This window comes from Piliocolobus tephrosceles, chromosome 2 (genome assembly GCF_002776525.5).
Source record: "Piliocolobus tephrosceles isolate RC106 chromosome 2, ASM277652v3, whole genome shotgun sequence".
Taxonomy (NCBI): Eukaryota; Metazoa; Chordata; class Mammalia; order Primates; family Cercopithecidae; genus Piliocolobus; species Piliocolobus tephrosceles.
Window position 1 is genome coordinate 111757778 of NC_045435.1, and position 25409 is coordinate 111783186.

Below are 25409 nucleotides of genomic sequence, written 5' to 3' on the forward strand. Positions count from 1 at the left end.
GATATTGGATTATATCACAGGTGTTTTAATATCCATAATACCATCACCAGGTTGTACTATTATCTAATTATAGATATGCTATTATTATAAACAAAGAAGTTATATTAAAACCATCATTAATGTGGGTATTGGAAAAATGTCAGGCAAGCATGCCTTGTTGGAACTATAAGAGTTATTTCTGAATTTCATTCAATGACTCATGTTTACATATGATGAAATTTACCTTACAACTTCCTGAAAACTATCTTTGTATAAGAATTATAAAAGAAGTTTAATAGGAGTGTGTTATCTACTTATGAAGCACAAGCACACTAGCTCTTCACTGAATGGTAGGGAACAGTCATTTTAACAAGCTAACAAGGTAATGAGATTTAGAATGAAACAAGAGGGAAATTAGAACTAAATCTTGAAGAACAAATATAAATTTATCTGAAGGATTTTCTGGTAGTTCTTCCTTAATTATGAATATCAGGCAAAATTTAAGTATTCTATTATACTATGTATATTTCTAGGTTATAGGTTATATAATCTAACTTTTCCTAATTTTTCGATAAAAATTGATCTAAAATGAAAAATTATTCCAATATTGATTAAAATTTTGTGTTGCATGTTTAGATTTAAATATTAGATTATTAAAATATTTAAATAATTAAGATATTAGATGGTTATAATATTCAAGTAATTATGTATTTATTAATTTAAGAAAATTCATAAGAAATTTAAAATAAATGAGATTACTGGGTGTATTCTAAAATGCAATACGAGAGAAAATATACAAAATAAAATTAGATAGACTTAATGAAATTTTAAAATGCAACTCTAGTAAATAAGAATTAACTTTTTAACCTGTAATATAAAGGCTTTTTTTTTTCAACTGCTCAATATTAAAACTACAAAAGCTTTATTCTTAACTATAATATATGAGCTATAAACCTGTCCCAATAGTGTTTGCATAAATACAGCAAATATATATTTTCAGTTAAAAATCAATTTAATGAATATTTATGAGGATAAATTAACATATATTAGCAGTTGCTTATTAAAATATTTTATTGAGTGTATACTGTCTTTAAAGTTCAATTGAAAATATTTTCTGTTTGTATAGATTTAAGTTTTTATAGCTTATTAAAGCTTAATTTGTTATAAAAATAAGACATTGATTGATTTCAAAACCACATACATTTTGCAGATATAATCTTAATTACATAAGTTTTAGGGAGAAATACTTTTTTCCCAAACAGATATTAAATTCTCAGTAATGTTTCCTTCCAAAAGTAATTTAATTCTGCTTCCACATATTTTATAGTGACAGATCAGTAAAATTCAAACTGCTACCTAATACTCCTTACCAAGGTGTTCTTAAGCAAGATAGTAATAATTAAGTTATATTTATCAAGAGACAGTCAGACAAAAAGAGAGAAAATGAGTGAGAACTTAGGGCCATATATATAGTGACTAGTAATTGAACCTCAAGTTAATTCTTTTAAAACTCTATTGGCATAGAAATAAGGGTTTATTTATTTGTTTGTTTCTTAAGCACCCATCTTACCTATGAAATATCAATACAGAAGTGAAAGTAACTATGCTAAATCACAAAGTCAGTTTTAGGATATTCTAAACTGAAATACATAAGAAAATAATGAGCTAAAATTTCAACATCATAATCATTCCTGAAATAAATGTAAACCTTGAAGTTCTGAGTTTTAACTTAAAACAAACAGACCAGGGGTTCTACCATTTAGCAAATGACAAAACTTAAATTTTGAGTCCATAGAATAGTAACCACTCAGAAAATATATTCCAGGGAGAAAATATAGTTCTTGATAAAACCTTTCCATATGATTAAATTAAAAGTCAGCTGACTTTTGGGGAATGTTTAGTATGTGCCAGGCATTGTGTTGAGTACTTACATGTATTATATTATTTCAATTATTTTTTTACAACTTTATGATATAGGGCAATTACATGACATACACAATTTTGTGATATGGTTTTTGGGAACCATACAAGATATCTCAACTTTGGAAAAGAAATTAAAATTTGTATTAGAATACAACTATTCTATAAATGTCATATAGTTCTAATTTTTAAAAAATACTGTTTTCCTAATATTACATAATTCCATCACCTTAATAAAAAGTATATGCATAAAAGTAAATACTGAAGGATGTAAAAATCTAAAGCACGTACTATCTTGTTTTGACATTATTTATATTTCTCCTTAATTTAAAGTCAAGTCATATCTGTTTTTAACATTAATTTCTTCATTTATTTATATCTGTCTTATTCCACAAAAACAATTGGAAGACTTCAATTTTTTTGTTTAACTCAAAGATCAAATTATGCTACATGGCACCAACATAATCCTTAGTGCTGAATAACACTAAGGTGCCATCTTGAGAGACTAATACTTTTCTGTAATGGATTTATTAAATAAGTATATTATTATCTTCAGTTTAGTTTTGCATGTTTGAGTGAGCTGTCACATTTCTCCATCATTAAATTCATGCCCTTTCTCTTTAGAACCTCATACAGATATTAAGGGCTTCATACAAATTATAATATTTAATATTTACTAATAATTTATCATGCATGGATTTTCATATTTAATCTTCACACAACCTTATGGATTGAGAGTAGTTTTATCATCAATGCAGAGATTTTGAAAACCAAAAACTAAAAAATAAGAAAAAACTTGTGTGACTTCAGTGGAGTTCAGTAATATTCTATGTTCACATAACTATGAAGTAGAAGAGCTTGAACTTGAGTTCGTTTCTCCCATTCTTGCATCCTGCAGTGCTGTGTTTTACTATTTAAAATGAGTTACAAGTTAAGCAGATAGCAATACAGAAGATTGGAAGGGCTGTGAAGCCATCAACAGGAGGAAAAATAGACATTTTTAACCAGACACAGAGGAAGAGGGAAAAGCTAAACTGTGAAAGGAGGGGTCAGTATTAGCACAAAAAACCATAGCAGACATCTATATTGATAAGTCCAAGTAATTGCCAAAAAGTTTAGATCAAAATATATCTAAAGCTTACTGTTTCAAATTTTAGAGTGCTATATAATACATATAAAAATATTTCTGAGACACGGATAGTTTTAGGGGGCAAACTATATAGAAGGAATTAGCTACTGTTTCTTTCCCTTCCTCCCTTCTTTTCTTCATCTCTCCATCACTGTTTTCTCTTGCTCTTCCTTGCTATCTAACTTTGCTTAATTTATGTTATAACATTTAATTAGGAAAAACAAGATGCTCAGCACCTTTATTTAATATTGTTAACTTTGTATAAAAACATGGGGATTATGAATGCCAACTATATTACAATAAGAAATATGCAGAAATCAACCCTTCTGATACATGATGTCATTTGCTATGATGTCACAATTTTCAAATGGTCCAAAAGTATAATTAAATTATATTTTCATGTAGGCAAAACACATGCACGACTTCTAAATTATGCAGTCAATTCTTGACAGTCTTTGAAGATTTGTAGACATCCTTTTATTTGGTTTTAAGCCACGAAAAACACTTTAAAAACAGGAAAAGAAGTTGAAACATTCAATTATTCTTGTGCTAAACTTACTTTTTAAAAGTTTGATTGCTGAATTGCGGAATAATGACACAGTCTAAAGTCTTTATATTATAACTCATGTTTGAATCTGTAGCTCAACAAAAAATACCTTTTGTAGATATAGTAATATTTGGTTTAAATCATTTAAAAAATAACTTACTTCAGGCATTGGAAAATAGAAAGTAGCCTGATTAGAAAACAACAGCAGCTTTAGCTTTCAAATACATTAAAATATTATTTTCCAATTTTGTATTCTAGCACTGACCATGTTTTCCATGACAAATGGAGCAGATCTGGAGTCTTAGAATCATAAAAGATGGAGGCATTGTTTTTTGTAATTACTTCTGAGAATTAGGTAAAAAGTGCCTCATTAAATTATTCAGTGAACAAGCATATTCTTTTAAAGTACTGAGATAGTGTTTTCTTTTAATTTTTTCAGAAAATATCTTCAAAAATGGTCTTAATAAAGAAGAGGCAAGTGTGCCTTCCTATACATATCATATGTAAAAACATCATTCATGACATTGAATTAGAGATTTGCTTTCATCTAAAATATTCATAGAATGTCCCTTAAAGAGATTTCTTCAGTTCATTCATATCAAGGAAAATTATGATGTATCAAAAGCTTTAATTGGAAAGTTGTCTTTCTCTTCTTTCCTATATTTTTGGCCCCACTGCCACATTATGTTAGGCCATATCAGTGCTCATACATATAGCTCATACACACACACACACACACACACACACACACACACACACACAATGTGAGTGTTTTATCTGTAAAAATATTGATTTTCTTTTTTGTACCTATTGTATTAGGCACCATATATCTTTAATGCTAACTAATTAAATGCCTCTACAGATTTTATTTTTGGGAAAGAAAAAAATAGAGTTCCACCAACTTCTACCACAAGAAAAGTAGAGTAAATGTTGGTTTCTAATAATCAGAATAAATAAAACAATATTCTTTTGACTGCAATTATCATTTGGATTGAACAAATGTTTTTAAGGGAAACAAAAAGGAGACTAGAATAAATGAAACTTTTAGTTCAGCAAATATCACAAGTATGCAAATGCTTCATGTAAGATAAGCTATCAAAATGTAGTATATCTCAGCATTAACTTTAGCTGCCTAAACTAGAGGATTTCTTATTGATCTTCCCATTGTCCATTCATTGACTATTGACTATAAATCACCTATATATATATATAAATATTTTCTCACCAACCCTCTAACTCAATATTTTAAATTTAATTATTTTCTGGATTAAGTTGTGTTTGAAATTCAGAGTATCATCTGCTTTTGTTTAAATAATGCTACTCCTCCCTAATTTGCAAGAAGCAATTTACTTGAAAGTACAAAATATAACATCTCTCATTTCCTATCTCTCATTTTCCTCCAGGCTCTTTCCAGAGGCTTCTCTGTCTAAGCATGCTTTATGGACTTCAGCAGTGCTGAAGTCATATACTGGCCCAATAAGGGACAACAATATGTAGATGTCAAGTCACATATCTAAAAGCCATTTGCTTATATTACTTTCTATTTATATTAAAATATAAATCTTATCTGATGAATACATAGAAAATGTTTCATTTGTAGAAAACTACAAAATCATTTGGATTTCTGGACCTTTAAAATTGTCATTATATGGATAAAAAATATATAAGAATAATGAAAAAGCTAGCTAATATTGACTAATATCTTAGTATATTACACAAAGTGCTAGGTAGTGTTACTGCATTTACAAAAAAATAGAGTTTTTGGATTTTTTGTGTAATTTATGCACAAATGGCATAATTAATCAAGATATATATTCATCTGTAATTTTACTGCACACAAAATTGACTTCTACAGGAAAGGGAGCTGATACGTACTGTGGATTTAGACAATAGCCCAACCTCCATGTTTCAGAGGGATTTACTTGATTTCTAGTTGTCTTCTAGTACACAGTAACTTTTTGTTATTATGGCTTCTGGTAGAAATGATCCTAAGTAGAAAGTCAAATGCTTTTATTATATTTTACATAATTAATTTCCATACTAGAGTGCTATTCTGCAGTTCGGGAATTTGTGAGGGTCTCCGTATCTGTTTTACTATGTGTCAGGTTGTCAGAGAGAAACCTGAGTGCATTGTGGCAAATTAACGTTTTGTCTGAAAGTTTAAATGTTTAAAGCACTCTCTCATAAAATAAACTGTTATAAATACATAGCTAAAATGAACCTAAAGCCTTTCCTCCAAGGCTTCAGCCTAAGGAAACTAGCACACAACTATACCTGGGGAACTTGGTTGACTCTTTTTCTGCAGCAAGACATGGATTTCACAGCACATATCTGAAAGCTGTTTGCAGTTCATAGTTCCTACCCTGTAATGTTGGGATTTTCTCATCAATCTCTTCCTAGAGATTAAATTACATACATTCTTAGTATTTATGATCAAACTAATGAGATCTCCTCCTTCAGGACTGCAGATTATTTTTCTCCTCATTTCAAGAGATAATCTAATAATTTAATATCATAATTATGCTTCCCCTTTGCCCTCCCTAGCTCAGATGTAGAGATTCCCTCCCAAATTCATTTTTAAACTCTGATTTAGTAACTACTGCACAGCCCAAATAAAATGAACTTCTCTTTACTCATTCAGCTGCATGTTCCCAGACCAAATGCTCATTTAGAATCATGACTAGCTGTTATGATTCATAAAGAAGTCTGTTGGTCTTCTGCCTTTTTCAACCCAATTGAATTACATTTTATCTCATTTCTGAATTTTAGCTCCAGAATATATTTGATGGATAGTTGAAGCAAATTTGGCTGTAGTCATGCTGTATAACTATGTTTAATACATGCTTCCTTTTTCTTACCAATGGAATGTATATTAACAGATACGGCGGCAATGAGTTCCCCCAAATCTCTGGGACAACCTACAGAAAACAGAAGGGGTGGCTAGAATGGAAATTAAAAGGTTGAAGAGAGGATATCCTGTCTGCTCTTTCTAGAAGACAATGCCAAGTTTGTGGCAAGGCTCTGTCTCAAGGGGCATTCTACACAGAAATTTTTGTTAAATTTATTTAATAGGCCTAGAAGGGAAATTATCAGGGAAAATGACATAAGGATCTTTATAATTGTGCTCTATTCCAGATAAACCACTAACCCACTACTTTGTAGATATGGTCAAAGGGTTTTGTAATGTAAATATTATCTGTAGCAAATACAAAGAAACTTGCTTTATTTTAATCCATTATACACTGGTGAAGGTTTTGAGTATTTGACCTGTGAGCACAGTTAGAATTTTTATTTTTTTATTTTTTTTTTATGGAGTTTCAGTCTGTCACCCAGGCTGGAGTTCAGTGGCAAAATCTTGGCTCACTACAACCTCCATCTCCTGGGTTCAAGCGATGCTCGTGCCTCAATCTCCTGAGCAGCTGGCATTATAGGTGCATGCCACCACACCCAGCTAATTTGTGTATTTTGGGTAGAGACAAGGTTTTGCCATGTTGGCCAGGCTGGTCTTGAACTCCTGGGCTTACGTGATCTGAAAGTGCTGGCATTACAGATGTGAGCCACCATGACTGGCCGGGTTAGGAAAAATTATAATGGCTATATTTTAACCTGAATCTTCAAAAGCTTATTTCTGTATACAAAATAAATACACAACAATTATAGAATATTTAGAAATGCAAAACAAAGGAAAAGGAGAAATTATCCATAATTCTATCTAACCAGTTATATAATTGGCCCCTACCACCACATTTTTCTCACTGGAAGGTTGAACAAGCAAGATTCATGTAATGTACCAAAAGCAATAGAACTTTGTTTCCCATTACCCTTTTAAAAATATCCATAGAGGTTCATTTTTCCTGAAACATCTACATAAAAAGTTGGACTGTCCTACTATTACTTTGACTATTGTTAATAATAAAAGTCCTATAATCGATTTGATTTAGTAGTCTTAAATAAGTAATTATGTTTCCTAGCCTCATCATGATCAAAATTCTACTCTTACTCTTGATTTAAAATTGTATCTTCTTACCCCTCCAGCAGCTCAGGTCTCCTTTTGGGGAAAGGGATGTGGTCTGTTACTTCCTTCCCCATGTATTAACTATACTCTTACCTATCTGTTGTTGGACAAGGTTTAGAAATTAGAGGCTCAGTGGGTAGGATTTTTCTTATATTACTGTGCTTGTCTTACAGGAGCTTCATGCGTTCTGGGACTCACAGATGTTTAAAGCTACCTTTGGATCTCCTGGGCATTTGTGAATTAACTGAAGCAGTACCTACTGCAATTTACTTAATCTAGACAAATGACACTTTAGTCTGGCTGGTCACTGTCTAATGAGTCACCATTACAAGTGGCAATTTTAGTACAGACGTGAAGGCAGACCACACTGGCTCTGTGTCACATGTGCTTATGACTGACCCATGGGAAACGCATGTATACTTTTCTGCTCCCAATTCACGGGATGCAGGCCAATCTCAACACACATAACTTTTTATTTATTTATTTATTAAATGCTTAGCAAACCCATCCCTTACCTTTAGGCTTCTCAAATAAAATCAGACACCATTCTACCATGTCCCCCACATTGCAGGGGACATATATATTAAGCCCTCCATGTGGTTCCATTGAAGCCCCAGTCACCAGGTATGCAGTTGAACTTACCATAAATCTCTCCAAAATTCCTCTTCGTAAAATCCTCTCCCCACAGTCTCCAAACCTTTTCTACCTCAGATATGAGTGATAGGTTTAATAGTCTAACCTATTTTTAATTATTTCCTTTAAAATATTGATGTTTGGTAGCTAACTTTGAAATGTTCACTTTTCTTTATCATGGAATCCTAACTAAAAATTCTAATTTAACCTCTTAATTCTCTATCTATTGATATATTCTAGCTCCCCCCACTCCACCCTCCCCCTCCACACACAAGTATACATACACATTCAAGACTTGGCATCTGAAATGAGACTGCCTGGGTTGAAAGCCTGACTGTTTCACTTAACTAGCTCTTTGTCTTTGAGCCAGTCACTTTTTCTTTTTGTGTCTTACTTCATTTATAATCTGAAGATAATAACGGTCCCTATCTCAACAATATGATTATTTTGAAGATTAATATGATAATACATTTTTAAATACTTAGAAAATTTCTAGCACATGTCATTAATAATGTTACCTTCATAGGCAATAATAAAATCATTAGTATTATAATTATTATAAATGTTCTCTTGGTCTCTTGTTTGATTTATGAGGATTTTACATGTCATTAAATATTCTCCTTTACATCAAATTGTTACACCATATTCAGCTGTATAACAGCAGCATGATTTTCAAATACTAAACTGGATGTATATATCATTTCTAATATTTTATCACATCATTGGTTATCACTATGTTTATCACCTCTGTGTTCCCCCCCTCCACCCCAACCCCAACCTTAGAATACATTGATTCAACAGGAATTTCTGGGTCAAAATATGATTATTTTAAGGCATTTAATACATATTAAAATTTATCCAGCAAAAATTAAACATTTAGTATCAATGTATATTCTGTTTTCAAGAGTATCTTAAAATTCTGACCTGTCTAATCTACTATTAAACACTGATTTAAGAATAAGAGTATTATTGGAAGATAATAAACAAAACAGACATAGGATGTTCTCTAGTTTCCTACCTGATAGAGTGTGCCAAGAGATTCCTGGAAATGCTTTTGGACCTGGGAATTAGCAAAGCTCATTTAAGGTTGAATGAGGAGAAATCCAATATATCTTCAGAACTAGAGAGTTCTGTTGACATAACTACACTAACCTTTTTTTTTTTTTTTTTAATAGAAAAAGGAAATAAAGTGAGAATTAGCAGTAGTGGCTATCTACTGTGGTGGTTCATCATCAGAAACTTAGATTGAGCTGCTCTAATTATGTAAATGTATCTGTGGATCAGTGTTAATAAACTTCCATCCAAATAAAATAAATCAAAATTCTGCTTCTCTTAGCATATTCTATTTTAATTAAAATCCTGATCACAGTTAGTAACCAGAGTTACATAGTTGACAAAATAATCACTAACAGGTGTAAATCATCTAGATACTTGTCTAACATAGAGAACATGATAATTAGTCCATCCGATAATAGAAGTTTCACATATGTCATAAGATGAAGACAACATGTTTCTCATTTTTCACTATTCCAGATAGGTACCATTATGAAGAGTATGCCAATTTTATTAAGGTCCCACAAACTCAATGTTACCTGACTTAAGGTATTTTCTCTCTAAAGAAATAAGGACATAAATATATTTTTCTTAAGTATCTTAATTTAAAATGTTCTAATGTAGAAAAGCCATCTTTCTGTGGTACTCTCTGCCTCTCTCTCTTTCTCTCCCCTTCTCTCTCTCTCACACACCTATATGCACACACACACACTTCACATTCACAAAGGCATATAATTCCAACAAAACAAGGCAAAATATTCACCCAACCACTGAATAACAGCCATTGGACCAACCTTATAAAGCAGTGGCAATTTTCCTAATTTCAGGAGTGCGATCTGATTTGTTACATTTTTTATTTTCCTAATCCTTTTTAAATCATCTGCCATTCCATAACTCACATCGATGACTTCAGCCTGAAAGAGGAGAAAAAAACAAAGAAAAATAAAGCCTCAGAGGAAGAAGTATAGCCAATTGTCCATTTAGTATAACAAAATTATTCATAATAATTTGAAATGTTCAATATAGAATTAATTTTGTCTCTTACCCTGTCCCAATTACCATAAACATGACCTTTCTATTTCCATCAAGGTACAACAATTCTTCTGGGCACCTGAGAACATGTGTGAGTCATTTTTGCTTTGCTCTCTCTCTTCTAAAAAATGACAAACAGTTCATTCTTCTAACAGATATTTGAAATATTCTATATTCATGTTTCTGGAATATGAGCCATTTTACAAAACACTGAACGATTAATTTCCTTAAGGTCCAACAGCAACTATATAATTCTCAGGCCTGAAAGAAAATTCAAATGTTTTCTATTGCTATCCAAATTAAATGCAGCATCCTCACTTGCATGGTCATCCTGAACAGCTGCTCATGATGCTCTGTTCAAGACTGTGCAATAGCCAGCTGTGAATGGCAAATTCTTGAGTCATGCAGAATACAACCTGTTTAACCACATGTGCCAGTCTAGCAACCCAGGCCCCAAATTATCATTTCTGTCACATTTTGCACTACTCACCTGGAGTTACATTTGACCTCAATGTTACTCATTTTTATAAGTCCTCTTGTATTAATGCCAAAAAGAAAGAATCTCATACCTTTCTGGAGATTCCAATAAAAACCTTCTCATGTAGTGAACCCTTCCCTTCTCCTTAAAAAGCACTGAACTGCAAATTCATATATTCCTATGAGCCAATATGATTGATTTTAGCTTTACTTTCTGTAATATCTATTATTAAAACAATAGTTGTCATGCTTTCCAATGATTATATTATAACATAAATCTGCTATTTCAAATTATAGCATATATCCACAGAGAGGCTGGTTAAAAAAAACACTTAGTTGTGACAAATCATGAAAAAAATAAAGATGGAGAATCCAGATCTCATGCTCTCCATCCTTCTCGAGTGAAACTAATGCACTTCAACAAGTTTTATATGTAATACTTCCATAAAAGATTCATCTGAAGAAAGAGCATTGTTTCTATAGGAACATATGAATACCTCCAAGAGATTGGTAAATCTGCTAGAGAAAACATTTCTGGCATGAAATATTTCTTTAGTCATCACATTCATCTGTATCTGTAAAAACTCTATGAATACATTAATGTCCATTTCAAATGTCACCTACCTGATGAATTTTATTTATCTCTTGCCCAAATATGACCTCTCTCTACTTTGGCTCCCAGAATAATCTGTTTTTGCCTCTCTTAAGGCCCTCACTAGACATGTCTGCCAGTTTCAGTTTCCAACACAGGGAAATTCCTTGGTGAAGAGCCCATTACATACCCATGCTCACCCAGGTGTCCAGCATATGCTATGGACTCAGTAGGTGTTGAATCAAAATGATTACAGCTCATAAAATATCTCTAAAAAGTTAAGCGGCACTTTCAAATGGATTTTCCAGGGAAATGTAATTGTTAAAAACACTTCTGTCAGAATGATTTTTCATTATAATTTTATTCCTATTAAAATGGTTAAATCAGTGCCTTTAATACATTTTCTAGTTTGCTGATACCATTACCATATAAATAACTGTTGATATATGATTTTAAAAGTCTGATTAAATGATCACAAAATATTAATGATTACATTGCAAAAGTGAGAAAAATTTCTATTTTTAATTTCATTTCTAAGCTACCTACTAATTATTTGTGATTCACTGACAGCATCTTATAATAAGGCTATTACTCAATTGATTATGCAAATGAACATTTTTTGTATGTAATAGAGTTTATGGAAAACCTTACTTGTTTTGGAGGATATAGATCAGATTGTGTATACAGGCATACATCAGAGATATTGCAAGTTCAGTTCCATACAACCACAATAAAGCAAATATTGCAATAAAGTGAATCACACAAATTTTGCGGTTTTCCAATACATATAATAGTTATGTTCACACTATATTGTAATCTATTAAGTGTGCAATAGCATTATATCTAAAACAAAATATCATACCTTAATTTAAAAATACTTTATTGATCTGAGCTTTCAGTACATTTTTATATTTTTGCTAGTGAAATGTCTTGCCTCAATGTTGGTGGCTGCTAACTGATCAGGGTCACAGTTGCTGAAGGTTAGGGTGGCTTTGGTAAGTTCTTAAAAGAAGACAAGAGTGAAGTTTGCCACATCGACTGACTCTTTCATAAAATATTTCTCCATATCTCTCATGACATGGTGTTTGATAGCATTTTACCCAAAATAGAACTTTTGTAAATTGGAGTCAATTATCTCAAAAACCCTATTGCTGTGTTAATGAACTCAGTTTATGTAGTATTTAAAGCCTTTGTTGTCATTTCAACAATGGGAATGGGAAAGATAGGGTCTAGAAGTAGATTCCACCTCAAGAAACCACTTCCTTTGTTCATCCATAAGAAATAACTCTTCATCCGTTCAAGTTTCATCATGACATTGCAACAATTTAGTCACATCTTCAGGTTCAACTTCAAATTCTAGTTTTCTTGCTATTTCCACCACCTCTGTAGTTACCTCCTTAAAATTTTGAACCCCTCAAACTCATCCATAAGGGATGAAACCAATTTCTTTCAAACTCCCGTTAATGCTGATACTTTGGCCTGCTCTCATGAATCCCAAATGTGGCTAATGTCATTTAGAATAGTGTATCCTTTCCAAAAAGTTTTCCATATACTTTCTCAGATTTATCAGTGGAATCACTATCTGGGGAAGCTACAATCTTCCAAATATATTTCTTTTTTTTTTTTAATTTATTTTTTTATTTATTTTTTATTTTTATTATACTTTAAGTTCTAGGGTACATGTGCGTAACATGCAGGTTTGTTACATATGTATACCTGTGCCATGTTGGTGTGCTGCACCCATCAACTCGTCAGCACCCATCAATTCATCATTTATATCAGGTATAACTCCCCAGTGCAATCCCTCCCCCCTCCCCCCTCCCCATGATAGGCCCCAGTGTGTGATGTTCCCCTTCCCGAGTCCAAGTGATCTCATTGTTCAGTTCCCACCTATGAGTGAGAACATGCGGTGTTTGGTTTTCTCTTCTTGTGATATTTGCTAAGAATGATGGTTTCCAGCTGCATCCATGTCCCTACAAAGGACGCAAACTCATCCTTTTTTATGGCTGCATAGTATTCCATGGTGCAGACATTTCTCAAAAGAAGACATTCATACAGCCAACAGACACATGAAAAAATGCTCATCATCACTCGCCATCAGAGAAATGCAAATCAAAACCACAATGAGATACCATCTCACACCAGTTACAATGGCAATCATTAAAAAATCAGGAAACAACAGGCGTTGGAGAGGATGTGGAGAAATAGGAACACTTTTACACTGTTGGTGGGATTGTAAACTAGTTCAACCATTATGGAAAACAGTATGGCAATTCCTCAAGGATCTAGAACTAGATGTACCATATGACCCAGCCATCCCACTACTGGGTATATACCCAAAGGATTATAAATTATTCCACTACAAAGACACATGCACACGTATGTTTATTGTGGCACTATTCACAATAGCAAAGACTTGGAATCAACCCAAATGTCCATCAGTGACAGACTGGATTAAGAAAATGTGGCACATATACACCAAATATATTTCTTAAATAATAAGACTTGAATGTTGAAATTACTCTACAATCTAAGGGCTACAGAATGGATGTTGTGTTAGTGGCTTTGAAAACAACATTAACCTCCTGTACATCACCATCAGAGCTCTTGGGTGACCAGGTACATTCTCAAAGAGCAATAATATTTTGAAAGAAATCTTTTTTTCTGAGCAGTAGGTCTCCACAGTGAGTTTGAATATTATTATTCAGTATTCCATGTATAAACATATTTGCTGTTATCCAGTCTTCGTTATTCCATTTCTTTTTTTTTTTTTTTTTTAGGTTTCAGCAATTCTTATTTTGCCATTTATTTTCAATTATCAACTCCAAATATCCTAGTAGTTAGTATTTTAAATCATATGATTAATTTTGGAAGAATTAAAGTAAGTATATCTAACAGGTGAAGATAAAAAAGAAAATATCATTATCACATCTAGTACAATTTTTAACAGATCAATTTGTGTATTCACCAAAGAGTAGACTCTACAATCACTGAAGGCTTTGCATGAAATGTTTTCATAGGTTTAGTCTAATATTTCATCTTCAGACACAAAATGTCAATACATGAGAATATTAAATTACGTATAAAGGGCCATAGATTATGGTTGGAAGAGGAAGTCGCAAATCGATAGTGGGATATTCCAAACCACTGCACTGTGAAAGTAAACACAAGAAAGAAAATAGGGATTCCTATTGTTCCTGATAAAAGGAAAGGAAAGGTAACTCCCAGAGAGCCACTTCTAAAGCACAGCACAGTAGACTTAGCATAATTTTTAAGGGCCCGAGCATTTTTAGAATGGTAAATGAGCACTGGCTTCAACTTCAAGTCACCAGCAGCATTAGATCCTAACAAGGGTCAGCCTCACCTTTGGAGCTTGGAAGCCTGGCCTAGACATCTTCTCTCTAGCTATGAATGTATTAGATGACATCCTCTTCCAACCTAAGGCTGTTTTGTCTACATAGAAAATCTGTTGTTTAGTGTAGCTACTTTCATTAGTACCTTAACTAGGTCTTACAGATAACTCGCTGCGGCTTCTATATTAGAACTTGCTGATTCACCCTGAACTTTTATGTCATGGAGATGACTTCTTTTCTTAAACCTCATGAATCAACCTCTGTTAGCTTCAAACTTTTCTTCTGCAGCTTCCTCATCCCTTGCAGCTTTCACACAACTGAAAAGAGTTAGGGCTTGCTCTGGCTTAGGCTTTGGATAAAGAAAGTGTTGTGGTTTGTTTGATCTTCTATTCCGATCACTCAGACTTTCTCCATATCAGCAACAGGACTGTTTTGCTCTCTAATTATTCATGTGTTAACTGGAGTAGCATTTTTAATTGCCTCCAAGAACTTTTCCGTAGCATTCACAACTTAGCTGTTTGACACAAGGGACCCAGCTTGTGACCTATCTTGGCTTTTGACCTGCCTTGCTTATTAAGCTTAATCATTTCTTTTTACTGAAAGTGAGAGACATATAACTCTTTCTTTCACTTAGAGGTCATTGTAGGATTCTTAATCGGTTGCATTTCAATATTGTTTTGTTTCAGGGAATAGGGAGGCCCAGGAGAGGGAGGGAGATGGCAAATGGCTGGTGGGTACAGCAGTCAGAACACACACAAATAATACTGATTGAATCAGTTTGCTTATATGGGTACATTTCTTGGTGTCTCAAAATAATAACAATGGACAATGGTAACATCACAGATCACTGATCACAGATAACCCTAGCATATATAACCATAATGAAAGAGATTGAAATATTGCAGGATTTATCAAAAAGTGATATACAGATGTGAGCTGAGCACAGGTGCTGAAAAAATGGCACCAGTAGAATTGCTAAATGCAGGGTTGCCATGACCTTCAATTTGTTGAAAACACAGTATCTGTGAAGCACCCTAACGTGAAGCACAATAAATCCAGATATGCCTGTATAACAGAAAGGTATGACAGTTATGAAAACACCAATTTTTCAAAAGACATTAACATTATTGGAACATATCAATAGGCTGAGTCAATAATTTTAATTAAATAGCTCTTCAACTTATCTTCTCTAAAGAGTACATGTTAATAAATCAAAGTGTTTTAGCATATAAGAGGATTTTAGCTTTTCCCACAAAAAATATTTCTCAATACAGACGACATTATATCAATTTATACTAGCTTATGCATTAAAAATCAATAATTACAGAAGTCTCAATGTTTTGATGGATTTGCAGGCAATAATACAAATGTATCCATTGCCTTCAAAGCAAGCCTTAACACTAGATCATTTTTGAAAGTCTTTTCTGTTTACTTTCAAGCAAACTGAACATCACAGCTGTAAGAAAACACATTGAATTTTTCTGAGGCACAAATCAATATACAATGATATGATAAAATGCCAAGTCATTTTTTCCCCGTATTCTTGATGCTACAATGAACCTCTTCTTTCTTCATTTATTCCATCACACTAGAATACTGCTCACTCAAGTAATTGGGGGTACTATGTTAACTTATGACCAAACACCAATGATTAAGACACATCTTACTGGTCTCTGTGGGAAATGTCAAATGAGCAGAAATCTAGTTACTTAAGTTATCCATTCTGCGTGTACCACAGTTTTTCTAATGAGGACTTCCTTGGCACATGAGAGAGAATAATTGAGAGGTGCAACTTAGTTCTTGTTTTACAATTTTATTTTTTACCAGAGAGTAATATTTAAAAGTCTACATGTTAATTTTTAATTCTGATTCTATACTCATTTTTTTTTTAACCAAGAACAAGGAACTAAACACAACAGCAAAAATTGAAAAGGAAATAAAATATCTTATTCTATGCTAAAAAAGGAATCAAAGTTTTGGGATGACAACAAAGAGTTGTGGGCCACATACATAGAGCTGTCACAAAGATTTCCACACTTTAAAATGTTAATTTTTAAAAGTTGCATTCTATATATCAGTGCTTCTGTGGTTTTTGAGTGCCATAGATCACAAACATTTTAAATTAAAAACCATAGAAATCTCATTTCCCTCATCTGGCTCCTCTGGAAACCAAATCAGATAGGTTGCCCTCTTCTTTTTATGGGTGCCATAAAGTGTTAAATACATCATTTAGACAGAGATGTTGTTTATCAACGGCATGCTAACAGGGATCCTATGTTTTAATGAAGAAATGTACTATTACACTATTACACAGATCAAGCTTCAGACTTGTATAAAAGATGTAACTAAGAAAAAGAAAACATTTAGTGACCTCCTATTATGTGCTAGGAACATTGCATATAATATCCTATTTTCTTCAGATGGCAATCTTGCATTGTCACTGTTTTATAGATAAGGAAAATCATGCTCATAGAGGTGAAAGAAGCTGTCCAACTTATATGACTAGAATTCAAGGATGGCACAAGATTGTTTTGAGTCACCTTCCAGAAGGTCTTTTCATTGGAAAGGACAATGGGCATTTGGTGGCCACTAGAGAAAGACACTGTTGAGGGCACCACTGAATAAAACACAGCAAATCAACTAGTTGAGTAATGACTATGGTTAAAATTTCAGATTCCATGTCCCATTTAAGAACTATCAAACCCAAATCTCTGAGAATTGGCTGTCATAATAAAATACCATAGACTGTATGGCTTAAACAACACAAATTTATTTTCTGAGGCTATGAATTCAAGATCAAGGTGCTAGACAATTAGGTTTCCAGCAATGGCTCTCTTACTGGCTTATGAACAATCAGCTTCTCACAATGTCCCCACATAGCAAACACACCACACACACACACACACACACACACACACACACAGAGAAAAAGTGAGCGAAAGAGAGAAAGCAAACTCTCTGGTATCTATTCTCATAAGATTACTAACGCTTTTTCTTTTTTTTTAGACTGAGTTTTGCTCTTGTTGCCCGGGCCGAAGTGCAGTGGCGCGATCTCGACTCACTGCAACCTCCGCCTTCCGGGTTCCAGCGGTTCTCCTGCCTCAGTCTTCCTGAGTAGCTGGGATTACAGGCATGCGCCACCACACCTGGTTAATTTTATATTTTTAGTAGAGATGGATTTCTCCATGTTGGTCAGGCTGGTCTCAAACTTCCGACCTCAGATGATCTGCCCCCCTCGGCCTCCCAAAGTGCTGGGATTACAGGCGTGAGCCACTGCTCCCCGCAATAATACTAATCTTATCAGATTAGGACTCAACCCTTGTGACCTCATTTAACCTTAAATACCTTCTTGTAGGGGCTATCCTCAAATATAGTCACACTGGAGGGTCTGGGATCAATGGATGAATTTTGGGAAAGAAGACACAAGTCAGTCCATAGAAGGGCCCTAGAATATATATTACTTAGGTACCCTAAAGTTCTCTCTCAGCTCAAAATAAGACTTTTATACTGGGAGGAACAAAGCTACTTAGAAGCTAATAAAAAATCACTTCCAACACAATGATTTTTGTTTCCAGAGAGCATTCTATACACATTAAGATATATGTGACTTATGTGAGAGAGAAATATTATGAACAATAAAGTAATTTAAATGAAAAATAAAAATATCTATCATCAGTGATAGAGAATAAATGCAAATATTAAGTTTATACCTTTTTTAAAAAACAGGTAGGGTAAAATGATTCAAAGATATTTTGTGTCAAATTGTTTAATATGGCAAAGGGGATAAAATCATGCATTTCTATTTCACATTAATTTCTCTAATATGGATAATCTTCTATTATTTTAAATATCAAACCTTTCACAAATGAAAGATTTAATCTTCAATTAGAATTTTAATTTACAAAAAAATACTTTTTTCAGGTAATAAATAAAATTTGGGAGAAAATAGAGTATAATGCCAAGAAACAAAAAATGTCTACCTTATCAATAAAGAAAAATAATAAACAAATGAAAACTTTACAAACTGATCAAGCTTAACTTGCTCATATAGGCACACAAAAAATAAACAGGAATAGCTATTTCCAAACTCAATAAATAATTAACTGATTCCTATTCAGTTGTACTCCCTAAATGTCAATAATCACACTAGATAGAACAAACATTGAATCTAGACCAAAATTAGTGATATCACAAAGGTAATTCAGATAGAACTATATAAATGTTTGATACAATGGCTCTACACACCTTATGTCAGGTAGCTATATTATTCATTGAAAATGAGATATCTATACTGTTTGGTAATAACAAAACAACTAGGCTTCCGGTGAACTATGATTGCAGTTGATTAGAAAAATATCATATAATAATACTGTATGGATATATATTTGAATACATATTTATATGTACAGATATGGGATATGCAGATAAAGACACATAGGGACACCTTCATATATTCACACAGTGGCCACAGCAATCTTTCTGTTCTGAGTGCCAAGAACAGTTATTGGCACACAGTAGGAACTAAATAAAATAAGTGAATGAATGAATGAATGAATGAATGAATATGTGTATATATTCAAACAGAGAAGTTAATGCCGAAAAAGAAGAACCATTAATCACTTAATAGAGAGAGAGAGAGAGAGAGATTTGTATTTGGAACTTAGAGACAAGATGTGTTGAAATTAGCTAGGGAGTCCCTAGAAGATGGTGCAAGACAGAAAATAATAAATCAATACATAAACTTTTTCAGTTATTGAGAGATCCAGAACCACCACCACCAAAAGCAAACATTTTTATTGAGTACATTCTATATACCCAGCACCGTTATAGGTATTATGTATTCATTATCTTCTCTAATCATGACAACATTTCAAAGAGAAGAGATAAGTTACTGGAATCATCCCCCCTTTTTACAAATGAAGAAATCAAGGCAAGGAGATGGTAAGTAATATTTTCACAGTCACAGAGCTACTAAATAGTACCACAGTAATTCAAAGATAGACAGTCTGACTCTATAATCCGGACTCATCCCCATATAATTTGTCATCACATCATTATCGATTCTTTGCCAAAGAGAAAGCAGGTATACTAGAGATGGCAGTAGAAGGTAAATGGAAAGGCAGAGGCCCTTTTGAGGATTAAGCAGATGGTGCAGAGCTGATTCAATAAAAACTTAACAGTCTAACCTTGGGTTAGTAAATGAACTTTTCTGGATCTCAATGTCCTCATTAGTGAAATGAAAGTTTTGAGATACAACCATGAATTAGGTCATTGGGACCCAATATGGATGATAATGAAAGTCAAAATTCTTGCATGGGCTATTATGCCCTACATAATCCTCTCTTCATACTGCTCTATGACTTCATCTCTTCTACCGGGGCTGGCTTTAGAGGTTTGTGACCTGTGCAGTTGCACAGAGGTTGTGCTTTAAAAGGCTCCCTGCTTGGTTTAATGCTCTGCTGTCGTTATCTTGAAATTCTTAATAATTTCTGAACAAAGCATTCTGCATTTTTATCCTACATTGAGTCTACAAATTATGTAGCTGGTCCTGCCTATTACTCTCCACTTTCTCCCTGGCACAACTACAGTAACTAGCTGGAGTTCTATATGTCCCACAGGGTCTTGGATTTAGCTGTTTCTTTTTGTTAGAAATACACCCTCTTTTCCGGATTTATTTGACTCATTATTTTGCCATTTTCAGGTCTTCCTTCAAATTTCAGCTATTATGGCAACTATAAACACCCTGTTCAATACTACAATCACCCCACTCCAAAACAGCACTATCAATTTGCTTTACTCTACTTTTATTTTTAGCTAGCATGCTTCAGTGTCTAACTATAACAAAATAATTAGCTAAATACATTTATTTATGCATTTTTTATATATGTGTGTGTGTATGTGTACACACACATAATTTGCTTCTTTATTATGTTGATTGTCTCTTCCTTATACAATGTTTACATTTCACTAGGGTTATGATCTTTCTTCTCCTCACTGATTTATCCCAAGCACTTAAAACAGCGTGAAGTCAATAGTAAATAAATACCAGTTAAATGATTAATAGCTTTAACAGTTTATATAAGGATAAAACATTGTGTCCTAAAGAAACCTAATGTCTAACACATTACATGGTCAAAGCAAAGCAAAATTATTTATGTAATTACCAGGTAGGGAATTCCACACCCCAAAGTTCATACTCTGCATCTCCTGTGACTCTTGAGACCACAAGACTTCTGGCGAAGGCAAAACAACCACTTTTACATTCATTCCAATAGAATTAAAAATGTGAGACTCTCAGGATAGTCATATCTTTTCTCTTGCTTTCTCCTAACATTATTAATAGTAAAGATCCTTAAACACATCACAAAGTAGGCTAGATGTTTGCTTCAGGAGTACAAGATTTTGGAAAATTGCATTCCTATCTATATAGGAATGGAAAAACCACTCTGAGCAGAAGCAACAGAAGAGTAACTAAAAGAAAAGCAGAATTATTTTTCCTACAATCGCTAAACACAATAAATAAAACAGTAATTAAAATTAACTAAGTCAGGAAAATGTCCCTGGTGCAGTCCATCTGTGGGTGGCTGGGGTTCCACACTGGGGAACATTCCAGTGCCATGTTTCTTCTCCACCTTGAGGCAGCAAAAATTATTCATGTGTATGAAATGATTAATGCATTGAAGTCTTTCAGACTTGACATTTTCAACCAAATCAATCATTCTGAGCCTTTCTAGTTCTCTAAGATAGACTCAGAATGTACAAAATGTTTGAAAAGCCTGCTTTGACTAAAATAGTAATTTTCTACTCAAGTTCAGAAATGATAAACCCAAGCATTTCTGATAATGACAAAGTACAATACTATCACAAGTATTGCTCACCTAAAAACAAGTTTCTGCTTTAGAAATTGCCTACTATCATATGTAATCTAGCTTTGAATTTACTTCAATTAAAGTGCTTATGTTTATTAAAAACTTGTAACATCACCATGATCATCCACGTTTACTTCTTTCTTTCTAAAAATCATTAGAACCTTAGTATTGATAAAGATTTCAAAATTCAAAGATTATCAGAATTATATTAGTACTTCTGTTTTGAGTTCACTCAATGGCTTTCCATCATGGTCATTATCATGAAGACCACAATGTATTGAAGCATGAAAACCAACACTGCCTTCCCCCACTCCTGTGGCAGACATAACTAAGCAATCAGCATCTTTTTAAGCTCCTTCTCAAAATAGTGTTCCAGTTAATCAAGACCAATTAGACAAGGGTTGGCACAAGAGGAGAGATATTTAAAATATTTAGTAATTAGTACAGCACAAGTTCTAGTCAGTTAAAATGGACCTCCAATCAATTAGAAGGAACACTAGCTAGTGGACTAGACTGGTGCATTCAGGCTGAATTCAGAATTAAGCATAACACACACAATCAATTTTGCTGTCTTTGTTGTAAAGAACCAGATAAAAGGGAGACTTCACAATTTTATCACTTCTTCTTTACTGCAATATGTACACTTGCTGAAAAAAAAATATGCTACAGTAATACACTGAATGCAGTGCTTGGGGCACAGTGGCTATGTTTCAATAGCACAAATAACAAAGATAAGCCAGTTGCTACTTGCTTTGGCATACAGTAGTTGTTTAATACATTTGCAAAATGTCTTCAGTTTTACAATCTAACATATAATGCACATCCAAAGGACAAAAAAAGTTAAAACTATTGTAATAGAAATTTGGCTAAAGTGAAACAGTTTTGTCAGGATTTCATTTCCATATTTTACATGTATAGTCTCCAAAGTCAATAGAAAAAATAATGCAAATTTAATCTAATATTTCAGGCTAGAGTAAAAAAATTGTAGATTGTCAGAAAGAAAGGCAAAACTTTAAACATTTTCCAGAATTTAATAAATAGTACCTTAGAGATTATATAGCTGTTCTTCTGTATTATTTGGTCAACATTTAAAAATAAAACTTAATTGGCCATAAAATCTTTCCTTTAGCTATTTATATTACACAGAGTTATTTTAAAAGTAAAAATATATCTTTTAAAAAAGAGATTTTGAAAAAATATGTAGAGAAATGGAAGAAAAAACAGGAGAAAACAATTAGGAAAGTCCAAGAAAGAGGGTATTAAAGAGATAATTATTTCATTTTCTGGTAATATGTGATACACTGCATTCCAGTTTCTGAAGATAGGGAGGCAATGAGTTACAAACGGTCCCTTTCCTATTGATTACTTTCTCCTGCTGAGAGGTCAACAACAACAACAAAAAGCAAACAAACACATCAACAGTTCAGAAAACTTTCAATGGTGACATGCCCCAAAGACAGTAAAATAGAGGTAATGTAATAGAGGGTGATGAGTAATTAGGGGAAGTCAGGGAAGACATTGCTAAGGAGTTCACATCCAAATGATGAGAAGCCATACACAGACCTGGGGAATAACTTTTTAGACAGCAGGAAGTACATAGTCCTTAAAGGAATGAGGAACTGTACCAAATGAAACAGAGGCATCACACATACTGAGGAGTAAAACATGACTAGTAAATGTTGAAATAAAAAGTTATGCATTTTTACAGGGATGGGATTGGATAAGGATAAAATTTCAGAAAATCTATCAAAGAACGAAAGAACAACAGTTGGGTGGTAAATCTGAGCTATCGTACAGCTCAACAAGGTGACAGTATCTTGGTTGGTTGCTCAACATTTACCAAAAAGAAGACTTAGTGTTCATAGACTAAAACTGTTTGATCCCATTTGGTTGACAAATCCCAGATCTGAAAAAAGAGGTATAGAGAAAGTAAATCTAGACTAGTCTTTCTCAACATGAGAATGAATAAAATAAATTAGTGTAAAAGAGGTTAGCTTTACTCCATATATATTACCATGAAAGTCCCTAATAAATGATCATGGGAGTTTCTGCAACTTTATCAGTTTTCCCATGGTTAACATATTTATTGTGTTTTCCTGAAGCAAACTAGGAATAAAACTATCATAAGACACAAAATAAATAATCAACAACCATGCTAGCTGATTGCTCCAGAGATAAGGGTCCTAGAATGAAATTGTGAAAGTCAATCATCTCTCCTACGGTATGAGTGGAGGGCAAGGGAAAGACATGGTTGCTGTGTTGAAAGTTCAGGCAAAGGGCTAGTGAGCCAGTCAGTCACAATTGCTTGAGGAGCAGGATGGAATGTCAATAGCTATTTTGCAAAATGTTCCAGAAGCCAGAAGTATCCCAGGAAGGTCTGTATTTCAAAATAACTTGAGATAACTTTTTTTTTATACTTAAAGTTCTAGGGTACATGTGCATAATGTGCAGGTTTGTTACATATGTATACTTGTGCCATGTTGGTGTGCTGCACCCATCAACTCATCAGCACCCATTAACTTGTCATTTACATCAGTTATAAATCCCAATGCCATACCTTCACCCCTCCCCCTCCCCATGATAGGCCCTGGTGTGTGATGTTCCCCTTCCTGAGTCCAAGTGATCTCATTGTTCAGTTCCTACCTATGAGTGAGAACATGCGGTGTTTGGTTTTCTGTTCTGGTGATAGTTTGCTAAGAATGATGGTTTCCAGCTGCATCCATGTCCCTACAAAGGACACAAACTCATCCTTTTTTATGGCTGCATAGTATTCCATGGTGTATATGTGCCACATTTTCTTAATCCAGTCTGTCACCGCACAGCAAAAGAAACTACCATCAGAGTGAACAGGCAACCTACAGAATGGGAGAAAATTTTTGCAATCTACTCATCTGACAAAGGGCTAATATCCAGAATCTACAAAGAACTCAAACAAATTTACAAGAAAAAAACAAACAACCCCATCAAAAAGTGGGCAAAGGACATGAACAAACATTTCTCAAAAGAAGACATTCATACAGCCAACAGACACATGAAAAAATGCTCATCATCACTGGCCATCAGAGAAATGCAAATCAAAACCACAATGAGATACCATCTCACACCAGTTAGAGATAACTTTTAAAGATAACTTCCCTCTTGATTTTCCATTAGTTTTGTCGAGAAGGTAACTTAATCTTCCCATTTCAGACCTTGAGAAATCTGAAGGAAATTCCCTGCCCCTTTAAATATTATGACCACATTTTGAGTGGCTTCTGTGGCCCTAGATGAAAGAGGTAGGGGACCAGAAGTGGGCACTGAGCACACTCTCACTTTCTACCCCATGGCAGTGTTCTTGGCTCTTTCCATTCCACCCTAATATCATGACCATGCTGTAACTGGCAATCCAGTCCATTGCTTCTGGTTGAATGCTGGGCAGCTGTATGCTAGGAAAATGGTTCTTGGAGTGAAAAAAAAAGTCCTGATGTGTAGCATTTGCAAATTTCTATGGTTTAAAGATGTTCACCATAATTTATTTCAAATGACCAACAGGGCATTGTTTCCTGAGGAACTGTGCGGGGAGATCATGAGAATTGGGAAAGATGCAAAAAGTCAACTAACCAGCTGAAATAATCTGGTTTGTGCTGGTGCGCACGGTGTGTGTGTGTGTGTGTGTGTGTGTCCTTCTAAAGCAGTAGAACAAAACACTAGTAGACGTTTTGGCAGGTGGTTGAAAACAGAAAACAGTTATGCATTAGATATAGGGGTTAAAGCTTGTGCTTAGTTAGGCCTTGGTCCAAGGAGAAGTCTCCATAAAAGCAGATAATAGCA

General features: G+C 33.7%; 1 protein-coding gene across 1 annotated transcript in view; it reads right to left on the reverse strand.

Annotated features, from left to right (window-relative positions):
- NAALADL2 (N-acetylated alpha-linked acidic dipeptidase like 2) overlaps positions 1–25409 on the reverse strand; it is a 978063-nt gene that overhangs the window by 557551 nt on the left and 395103 nt on the right. Inside the window, exon 4 of the mRNA XM_023184822.1 lies at positions 10071–10190. Within this exon, the coding sequence (XP_023040590.1) occupies positions 10071–10190 (120 nt within the window). The remainder of the gene's footprint in view (positions 1–10070; positions 10191–25409) is intronic.